Consider the following 11,054-nt stretch of genomic DNA (forward strand, 5'->3'; position numbering starts at 1 on the left):
GATGTATGCCAGACTGTCAGAGCCCTGTTGGTCTGTATAACACAATCAATTTTACCTGTAAACAGACAGTCCTGACCAACACATTCTCAACCATGGTGCCAGTCCTCATGTAGTTTAGCAACAATGAACCAGCTGTGTTTTCTCAATTCTGTCACCACGCACGCACACACACACACACATGCGCTTAGTTGCATATGTCCTGGTCCTGTTTCACACCTTAGTATTGACACAGGAGGGTGAATTTGAGCTTTCACATTGGTCTAATTTGTTTGCTCAACACACACGCAAGCACACACAGACTGTGGCTAAATGACTAGCAAGGTTTTACATCCCTTCTACCACATAGCACCTCAGCACATTATCCAGTCCATCACACAGTCAACACCTTGGAATCTGCAGTCCATTTGCGCAGCAGTTATGAGTATGTAGCAACATGTGTAGGGTTTAGTGGCTTGTTTTCACATCTCTAATCACGTCTCAGTGAACTTTTATTCAGATGGAGCATGAATGTGTCTGGCAGGAAAAGGGAAGCAAGCTTGTCTTTTACTTTAAAACTCTGCTACAGAATGACCTGAGTTTAGTTTCTCACTTCTTTGTACTGTTAAACTGGGTGCAGATGAAATGCACCCCCCCCCCTTTAAAGGGATACTTTAGGATTTTGCCAATGAAGCCCTTTATCTACTTTCAGAGTCTGATGAACTTGTGGATACCATTTTTATGTCTCTGTGTGCAGTTTGAAGGAAGTTGCTAATTAGTGTTAGCGCAATGGAAGTCTATAATATCTACTAGCATTCTGGGTAATAACGAACTAAAGACCCCTAATTTAAACCCACCCCCACACACTACACTTCTGCCCTCAATACACAGGGTCTTGTGAGTGTGTGTGATATAATAAGGAGGTGAATGAGTGCGTCCCTCTTATTGATATTCTAATTGCTCTTCCCCTTCCCCTGCTGATCAGGGCCTGGTAACAGCTCTCTGCCATTAGCTAAAGCAGACGACAGACACTGGTGCACTTTACACCTTTCACACCAGAAAGCCAGGGGACAAAGACGTGCTCCATAATTACTCACTCAATGAGGTGTGTTATTGATTACATGATGGTTCATTACTTATAGCTTGTGTTTGAACTAGATTCTATAGGTGGAAATGTACAACTGCTGTTTTCAAGGAATTTACATGATTAATTATCTGAAGTAGAATTCCTCTAAGCCTACTTTTTTACATGATTCATCAGTATGAGCTCAGAAGGCATTTCTCTATTTTGTTTATTTTATAAACACGAAGCAAGTTTCTCTCTGAGTTAGGGATGCTCAATGAATCTAATTTGGATCGAAATTGCAATATTGTTAGAGGCTGCATTTTTAAACATGTTTTAAAATTATTTTTATGCCATGATTATAATATTCAAATGTAATAAGGGTCTCCAGGGAAACTCTGACCAACACTTTGGGTTCCTTCCCTTTCACAACGTCTACTGTACCTGTCTTTTTCAGTAGTTGTCATGACAAACAACACCAACCATAGAATTGGAATACTCATTTTATTTCTATGATTCTTAGTGTTTTGATCTAAATCGGAAGTAAAATCGCAATCATAATATTGGGTTCAAAAATTTCGATTTAGATTATTTTCCCATATTGTGCAGTCCTAAAGTGTTGGACGTTAACTTGTTCTCTGATGCGAGAGCAACAGATCTCTTATCAGATCTGTGACTGAATCAGCAACTAGCCCTGTTCTCTCTGCTATCTCCACTGAACACTGTATCTTAGCAGGGTATGTTTGTGTGTGTTTAGTCTCCGGCAGATTACTGCCTTGTTCAAACCAGAACTCTTAGAGATCATTGTTCTGTAATACTGTCTGCACATGATGCATTCCTTTTCCATGCACTTTAACAACAGACCTACATGGAATTCTCCCAGCACTTTTTTGTTTTAATGTGTGTGTGTGTGTGTGTGTGTGTGTGTGTGTGTGTGTGTGTGTGTGTTGTGTGTGTGTGTGTGTGTGTGTGTGTGTGTGTGTGTGTGTGTGTCACCAACAAAAAGCAAACGGGCTGCTTCGCCTGTATAGCCCTTCACACTTCCAAGAAGAGTCTGATTCCTCCAACAGTAACCCCCGTAAATGGTGGGAGGGGTTTGGAGAGCTTGGTCCTCCCTTTACCAAGGAGTATTTAAACCGCCCCTCCCTAACTCCACCTCAGACCAAAGTTTAGAAAGAGAGAGCGGTAGTGTGTGGAGTGGATTTGTTCTACTCTCACAAAGATATTTTGAAGAAGAGAAAAAAAAAACTATTTCATATGGATTAATGAAGACTAACTGGATATAGCAGAAGCCTTGTTGGATTTTTTTACTCAACGCTATGGTGGCTTACGATGAACTGGGTAGCTTGGTGCCTATCAAACGGACTCTACAAGCTATAGACTGTCAGAACCGAGGCAACAAAGACTCAGAGGTGAGATACTGGGAGAAGAAGTGCTTGATCTAGTATGTTCTTTCTGCTGGCTTTGTCATTTGGTATCAGTTGGATAAGAACTTGTTCTCTGCTGCGATAGCCACTGATCTCTTATCAGATCTAAGTGAATCAGCACCTTGCCCTGTTCTCTGCTATCAAATTTTATTTGTCACATGCTCCGTAAACAACAGCTTTGTCACAAGCGTATTTGTCACATACTTCGTATCTCACCTGAACACTGTACCTTACTTATTAGTAAGGTATGTGTGTGTGTGTTTAGTCTCTGGCAGAACCTTGAGCAGACAGGAACCATATTTGTTCTATGATACTATCACACTGAAGATTGCTCAACAGGTTGAAGTTGAGGTCATAAAACTATCCATCCCTTTAGCTTTGCTGGCTTGTGTGTGAATCTATCTGCCCAGACAGGTAATGTATCCTATCCCTGGGGGTTGAGTAGTACCTCATCAGCCCTGTAACAGCAGGGGACAAATAGCCATACAGAGATCAGCACCATGTTTGCGACAGCCCCATTTCTCCGAGCCCTGGGGGAGTGAGTGCAGTGAAGTGGCTCTCAGGTGTGAGTGCTCACACAGAAGGCTGAGAGCATTCCTCACACACAATTAAAGGGAGGGGGGGTAGAACCCAGGTGTGCCTCTTCTTCTCTGACTCACACAGAGACACTGGTCAGCAGAAGTCTTTCTTACTCACTTCTCTAGTCTCCTCCCTTCCCCCATTCAAGGTTTTTGTGGTTATATTTCGGAAGCGGTTTCAGGGAAGCCAGCAACTACACTGTCGGTAAATCAGAAAGAAGAAGTTAAGTTCTTCAATGAAGGGAGTAGTCGTGTTTGGAAACCTAAGTTTGGAAACCTAAGTCACCCCACAGTTACACTTTGATGAGCACTTTTGTTGGAGTCCAGGGTAAACCATGGCGATCCACTCCCTCAGAGCCCTGCTATCAGCTATGCTTTAATGAGAGAGAGAGAGAGCGAGAGAGATGCAGCAGGGAGGGACAGCCAAGCCAGCAGGGATTAACACATGTGGGGTTACATCAAAGGGAGGCCAGGGGCACAGGAAGGGGCTATTGGGGGGGCTGGCTGAAAAAGTGGATGCATTTAGTTGATGAGCCTTTGGCTTTCTGGTTGGAGATAACGAAGTAGAAGGATAATTGTGGAGAGGAGGAAGGGAGGGGCATTGTTATTAAAAGGGGCCAATTTAGGACATTAGGGAAGATTTGAGTGAGTGCCCATGGTCCCTCAATCTGTGGTGGTGGTGGGGGGGGGGTTGTTCCAAAGACTGTACAGAACGATACAGTCCAGCAGCACAAACCCCGGATATGTCTGGCTTCCTGAAGGGAGCGAGACTGAACAGTATTCCAGGGAGTTCCCTGTAGTCAAACTGCCTGGACCAGGACTAGTTTCTATCAGTCTGCATGTTGTCTCTCCTGCTGATAGTAACACTGGGTGGGCATACAAAGAACAGCACTAGTGGCCTTTGTTATTCCAGGGCCGGTCCCCAAATGACAGGAAAGGCACAATGGGCAACACACGTTTCCAAAGTTTACATTGGAAGACCCCTTGATTTCCAAAGCAAATTCCCCCTCTGTTTCCATTGTCCAATGGGGTTTACAGCAGAACTAGTTGGACACAGTGTGGCTGTTATGGTCCTCTCTCCACTCAGTAATGAGGCCCATTTAAAATACATTCCAAGAGAGGTTTAAATCAGACTTGTGTTTTAGGATCGGTCCTTTCTGACCGCACCACTGTCAGAGCGGTTCAGATGTGGTCAGCGCTGGTCCTCTCTGTTTATTGTCTCTGGGATACAGTGGTTTAGATAAGTTCCTGGACTGTCTGGCGGTCCTGGTCAAAAACCCCGACCACATTTGGACCATGACCCTAGCTGGCTGCAGCCACAGTGGCTTTGACACCAGACTCTGGGGTGGATCTGTTCTGCAGCTGTGGTCTCCTTCTGGGGCCAGGAGGAGCCTGAATGGCTCTCTGTTCCCCCAGTTTTGCTGAGCCAAGGCAAAACCCCATTCATCCTGAGTCAGGAGAAGGCTCAGAGAGTTTAAGAGCTTGGGGGTTCCAATAGAGCATGCAGCATAGATTTCATAAGACTGATTTTTTTTTTCTCTTTTTTTTTTTTTCCCAAAACATGTCTAAGAGCATTATATTTATGGTTGTTTTTGAAGAGGTCTCTCTCACAGTCTATGAATTCATTACCTCAGATCTGCAGTGCTTTGATATGTTTGCTGCTGTTTGCAGCAGGCCAGTGCATTGGCAGGGGAGTGTTGCGCTCAGTACAGGGGAGTGAAGTGGGATTACCTGGTGTGATGCTTCTCTCACGCGACAAGGGCTCCAGGGCCTGTTCCGACTCGCACCCACAAACCCCACGCCACCCCCTGTGACTCCTTAAAAAAGACTGAGACTTCCAGTATTCTAGTGCCTGTTTAGAACGAGGCCTGTTAGAGAGGAACTATCTCTCACTGGTGGTCTTTCGTCTAGAGTCTCACATCAGTTTTACTCTGGCTGTCCAAACACAGCACCGTCCTGTCTCGTACCTCACTGAACTCTGGGAGACGGGAGTTAAATGATGAGGCCTTTTGTCTTCCTATGTTTGAGTGACTGAACAGTCCCAGTCTCACGGTCCATTTGCTGTAGTTAAGCCATAATGCTGAGTAATTGTGTAGTGTGTGTGTGTGTGTGACAGTGTGAGTGAGTTGGACAGCTGAGAGCAGGGGTCCTGTGCATTCCTGGCATGCCTCCCAGGCCCCTTCCCTGGTCGGCGCCTCTGGGCTGCAGTCTGAAAGGGGGTCTTTGTGCTCCCCCAGCCTGCCCTGGGCTCCTCAGTCCTCACATGATGGAGGCAACAGCTGCTGGGGCTGCTGCTTCCTCCTGCCCGCTGTCTTTATGGCCTGACCCCAGCTCCAAACCCCTCCTCCCTTTTGGAGGGAGTGTCATCAATAGGGATTCATGGCTGGCATCATCAGGGCCATGTCATATCAGTAATGGGGAAGCTTCTAGCTGTTTCCTGCTGAGGCTTCTGCTAAAGGAGTTGACGTTCTGATGGTTGAGGTTTATGATAAAGGAAGTTGAGAATCTGAGGCCTAATCTGTGTTTCCCCCCTCTCTCTCTTCTCTCCAGGAACCCAGCAACAAGCGTGTCCGTCCTCTCGGCAGAGTGACCTCGCTGGCTAACTTCATCTCCCCCGTGAGGAATGGGGCCGTCCGGCGCTTCGGCCAGACCATCCAGTCCATATCCTTCCGGGGCGATGGCAGTGGTGGCAAGACGCCGGGCGTGCCCCAGAAGCCGTGCAGTAAGGCGGCGGCGCCCACGCCGCCCAAGAGACGCAACAGCACGCTGTGGTCAGAGACCTTAGACGTCCACCAGAAGGGCACCTTCTCCACCAAGGAGATTAAGAGACAGGAGGTGAGAGTCAACACCGTCACCATGGACGTCTCAAATCTCTTTTCACACAAATCCCAATAGAGAAAGAATGGGAACTCTGCTGCAACCATAGATGTTGTGATTAGATTAGAACGGTGTGAGGTGAGAGACTGAACCACATACCTGATGTCTAGTTCGGCTGGCCCTGCTAAAGCGCTCCAGATGACTGAGTGCACTCCAGGTCACAAAGCCAGACGCCACTGTATTCATCCTATCCCGGGACAGAGTTATTAAAGCCAGAGGGCTGGGCGCTTTTCCTGCCCCCCTTTGCACTGTTTTTCTCTTTTGATTCTCATACAAGAGTTCAGACTTTTGTTTGTTTTGAAAGTCCCCTCGGTATTTGTGCTGAGTGAGCTAAGTGGGGTTAGAAGCGGTCAGGGCCCAGTCTGTCACCAGTCTGTTCCAGAGCTGGTGTCTGACGTCACTAATGTACCCCTGGCCTGGCAGACCTCTCAACCAACTGTCAGAATACTCTCAAACCATAAACAACACAGAGAGAGTAATTGAGAGAGAAGGGACACAAGAATTTGGCAACTCATTGACCTCAGTAATTTGGTGTTGATTTGGCCTCTTACTTTAATCTGTCCTCAGTAATTTGGTGTCCTTTTTAGTTTAATGTGTTTTAATTTGGCATGGCCTCCTGTTCCATGGTGTTTAAAATATGTCTTTCATCTCCTTTGTCCTCAGGCCATATTTGAGTTGACTCGCGGAGAACAGGACCTGATTGAGGACCTCCAGCTCGCACGCAAGGTTCGTACTTTAATTCAAACCCTCCGAGAGTACATATCAGGCAAACAGATTAAATCTGACTAGTTGGCAGCTCTCCTCTAAACATGACCGACCATTACCCATGAGCTATAAAAATAAATGATTCCATTTCTATCTCACTAAAACCTTTCCTCCAGAGCTATTCTTAGCCTCCCACTCTCTTTCTAAATAAACCGTAAGCTGTTGAATGACCGCTCGGCTCTATTTTCTCTCTCCTCCAGGCGTACCACGACCCCATGCTGAAGCTGAGTATCATGTCGGAGGAGGAGCTGAGCCATATCTTCGGGGACCTGGATGCCTACATCCCCCTCCACGAGGACCTGCTGGCCCAGCTGGCCACAGCCACCGGACCCGACGGCACCGCGGGACAGATAGGACAAATCGTCGTCAGCTGGGTACGTACCAGGGCCCATGCCCACTCAATTCTGGCCTCTCTCTATCTTTCTCTACCTGTGTGTTTAGCAGGGACTAAAGTGTTGAAGATGTCATAAAGATGCCCCTTTATGACATGACGTATCTGTATGTTTATCGAGCAGTGAATGGCCAACGGTACGGTACGGTGCTAACGGTACGGTACATCTCTCTCCCCTCCAGTTGCCAGGGCTGAATGCATACCGAGACTACTGCAGTAACCAGGTGGCGGCCAAGGCCCTGTTGGACCAGAAGAAACAGGACCGGAGGGTGCAGGACTTCCTGCAGCGCTGCCTGGAGTCTCCCTTCAGCAGGAAGCTGGACCTGTGGAGCTTCCTTGACATCCCCCGCTCCCGCCTGTTCAAATACCCCCTCCTGCTCAAAGAGATCCTCAAACACACGATGCCCGAGCATCCTGACACGCCCCACCTGGAGCTAGCGGTGAGTGGAGACGCCCACAAACACTTATGAATACAGCGTTCTGAAACATCAAATATATCATTGTATCCTATCAGTTTGTGACTATAACTGTGTGTGTTTGTCTCCAGATCACCATCATCCAGGGTGTGTTGTCTGACATCAACATGAAGAAGGGTGAGTCAGAGAGCCAGTACTACATAGACAAGCTGGAGTATCTGGACGACAGGCAAAGAGACCCGCGCATCGACCAGTGCAAGAGTCTGTTGTGTCACGGCGAGCTACGCAACAAGAGCGGAACAGTGAGTTTAGAAGACTCGCATACACACACATTATAATGCTAAAATACACACACCCAAATCCACCTAAAGCAATGATTCTTCCCTGGCTCCTTCTAGCCCTCATGTGCACAACCTTGAGCTCTGCACCCCCAAATAAGGCAATCGGGGCCAAAACTTGGACCTTTTTTCATTTAAAACAAACCGAATAACACATGAATTACATAATCACATGAGAATCTCTACCAATGATTAATCCTCAGGAAAATAAAAATCTGTTGGCAGATGAGAATGTGAGAAACTATGCCTGAAATTAAATAAATGCAATGATCTGATTTTTAACATATATATTATTTATTCCTTTCTTTTGTCCTCCAGAAGCTGCATGTGTTCCTGTTCACAGAGCTGTTGGTGATGACCCGGCCTGTGACGCGGAACGAGCACCACTGTTTCCAGGTGTACCGGCAGCCAATCCCGGTGCAGGACCTGGTGCTGGAGGACCTGCAGGATGGAGACGTCAAAATGGGTGGCTCCTTCAGAGGAGCATTCAGTAACTCAGACAAAGGTGAGCCCCTGACCCCTCACCTATGACCCCACCCCTATGACCTTCCATGTCTATCTGGAGGTTAAAGCCTGTAACTGAAACTGATGGTTAATCTAACGTCTTGTTCTCTGTTCATCTCCTCAGCCAAGAACATCTTCCGTGTGCGTTTCCATGACCCGTCTCGGGGCCAGTCCCACACGCTGCAGGTCAACGACGTCTTCCACAAGCAGCAGTGGCTCAACTGCCTGCGCAGCGCCATCTCCGTCCACCACCCCGCCGACGTCACCACGCCCACTTCCTCCCCGGCAGCCGACGCCCACTACAAGCGGCACTCCTCCAAAATCTCCTCCGTCATCCACACGGAGGAGGCCGACGAGAACTGCCCTTTGACGCCTGCAGGTGCTACATCCGTCTCCAGTTCTCTATGCGGGGACGAGACCCCCAGTCCCACCTCATCGTCCCCCTCTTCCCGCTCCTCATCCTCCTCTTCATCACCACTATCCTCCCCGTCGCCCAAACACAAAACCAAAAAGGACAAGCGCTCCCTCTGTCCTTTAGGGAAGAGGAAGGAGACCATGGTGTAATTAGAGGGGAGAAAATGGACTCCTGGGCGAGTGGACAATATGTTTGTACATAAGGAGGGGGGGCTGCGTGTCCCCTCCCCATGGGACTTTTATTTATGCATCTGTGTGTTTATTACAACAGTGTTTTGTGTTACTGTCCCAATTGGCAGCTATTTACATGACCCTTCCATCCCTCCACTGTTTGGTTCTGTCCACAAAGGGGCTAAGTGCATACCATTCAGTATTCTGGAGAGGCCTGCTTGGCTTTCAGTAATTACATACAAGTCGTGCATATAGTCCTGTGTACTATTTGATTTTTTTTAAATTGAAGTTTTACTTTAACTTTTTTTCCCCAATCTGAAATGACTGTAGCTCTATGTTTAAAACAGCACTGTTTCTAGCTTGTTGCTGTTGTTATTTAACACTTTTTGGGGAGGTGGATAGAAGGGAAGAGTTCCAACAATAGGTGAGATACAAACTGAAAACTCTACAATTTGATAAGTCTGATTTGTAGCTGTACTGGAGGATGGGTCTTATTTTTGTACATTCCTAATAACAGATATTTTTTTATGGTCCGGCCACCTTTTTTGCATCACCTGCAGTTGAAGGCATTAACTTTAATCAAATCTCATTTTAATGGGAAAAAACATGAATTGCTGCAGAATTGTAGTAATTTTATGTCAAAACGCATATCAAATGAGATTTTGTTTTACTATAATGTAAAAACAATTTAAACTGAGCCATGTTGGTTTAAAAAGCTGACTCTTCCAAATGAAAATGGATCACTTTTCAATGTAGCAATCTTGCATGGAGCTTTAGTTGTTGACACTGCCACTCCCCAGCCAAAGTACTGGCAGGAGCATATACATGCTTGTCTGATGGGTTGGGATCTACTAAGGAGATGACGTATAGCTGAAAGAAACCACACAGATGGGTTGAGAAAAGCAAAAGAGTATGTTAGAAGAAGATTTAAGAGATGTGGAAAAAAGAGGGAAATGTTGAATGTGTTTGAACTGAGAAGTTGGGGGTTTTTGTTTTCAAGGTGTGTGTAGCCACTAGCCACGCAATGATGGAGCTGTGATGTGGTGCCTTGTCCAAAAAATTGAGGTTTGAGGCACTGGTCAAAAGCCAGTGAGAAAAATGAAAAGAAAGACTATGTATGTTATAGGGAGAAAACAGATGAAGGTGTTATGAAAGTTTTGAAGAAGGAAAATGAATGAGGTTTGACTGTTTGAAAAGGGGATGGTAAAGAACTGTACTGAAAAGTAAAGGGCTGTGATATGACTGCCATGACCTATATGTAATGTGTAAAAACAACACAACAATCTATAATAAAGATCTGTGTAAGAGTTGCATCTGACCTCTTGAGTTACTATCTTCCTTTCCTTTCTACCTCAGTGGACTGATGATCTGACCTGAATAACTACATGTGTCATACATAAACACACCATCATCATCATCATTGGCTGTTGGTTGCTGTCTTGGTAACTGTTTTTTTGAGTTATCTGAATTGTTTAGTTAATGGCGTGACGACAATGTTTACACCATTATGGCATCTCTTAGTCTTGCTTTTAACAGGCAAATCACATTTACGTAAGTATTCAGACCCTTTACTCAGTACTTTCTTGAAGCACCTTTGGCAGCGATTACAGCCTCGAGTCTTCTTTGGTATGATGCTACAAGCTTGGCACCTGTATTTGGGGAGTTTCTCCCATTCTCTGCAGATCCCCTCAAGCTCTGTCAGGTTGGATGGGGAGTGTCGCTGCACAGCTATTTTCAAGTCTCTCATGAGATGTTCGATCTGGCTCAAGTCCGGGCTCTGGCTGGGATACTCAAGGACATTCAGAAACTTGTCCCAAAGCCACTGCTGCGTTGTCTTGGCTGTGTGTTTAGTGTCGTTGTCCTGAGCGCTCGGGAGCAGGTTTTCATCAAGGATCTCTTTGTACTTAGCCCTCTTAATCTTTCCCTCGATCTTGACTACTCCCAGACCCTGCTGCTGAAAAACATCCTTGCATAGTCACTTTAGCCTCGCTACTTTTATAGCCACGCAACAGTATATAGCCTGTATTTTACTGTTTTATTTCTTTACTTACCTATTGTTCACCTCACACCTTTTTTGCACTATTGGTTAGAGCCTGTAAGTAAGCATTTCACTAAGGTTTACCGACACCTGTTG

At 46.1% G+C, this 11,054-nt stretch overlaps 1 protein-coding gene across 3 annotated transcripts in view; it reads left to right on the forward strand.

Annotated features, from left to right (window-relative positions):
* LOC135514914 (neuroepithelial cell-transforming gene 1 protein-like) overlaps positions 1–10,231 on the forward strand; it is a 33,642-nt gene extending 23,411 nt beyond the window's left edge. For 2 of the 3 annotated variants that reach the window (XM_064938633.1, XM_064938634.1), the window contains exons 4-10: positions 5,595–5,879; positions 6,585–6,647; positions 6,887–7,060; positions 7,260–7,517; positions 7,625–7,795; positions 8,150–8,336; positions 8,460–10,231. In XM_064938633.1, coding sequence (XP_064794705.1) covers positions 5,595–5,879; positions 6,585–6,647; positions 6,887–7,060; positions 7,260–7,517; positions 7,625–7,795; positions 8,150–8,336; positions 8,460–8,899 — 1,578 coding nt within the window. In that variant the 3' untranslated portion in view covers positions 8,900–10,231. Of the gene's footprint in view, positions 1–2,204; positions 2,452–5,594; positions 5,880–6,584; positions 6,648–6,886; positions 7,061–7,259; positions 7,518–7,624; positions 7,796–8,149; positions 8,337–8,459 lie in introns of those variants that run through there. The other variant, XM_064938636.1, reaches the window with a different exon arrangement.
* Positions 10,232–11,054: the final 823 nt, after the last annotated feature.

This window comes from Oncorhynchus masou, chromosome 26 (genome assembly GCF_036934945.1).
Source record: "Oncorhynchus masou masou isolate Uvic2021 chromosome 26, UVic_Omas_1.1, whole genome shotgun sequence".
In the NCBI taxonomy this organism is placed as follows: domain Eukaryota; kingdom Metazoa; phylum Chordata; class Actinopteri; order Salmoniformes; family Salmonidae; genus Oncorhynchus; species Oncorhynchus masou.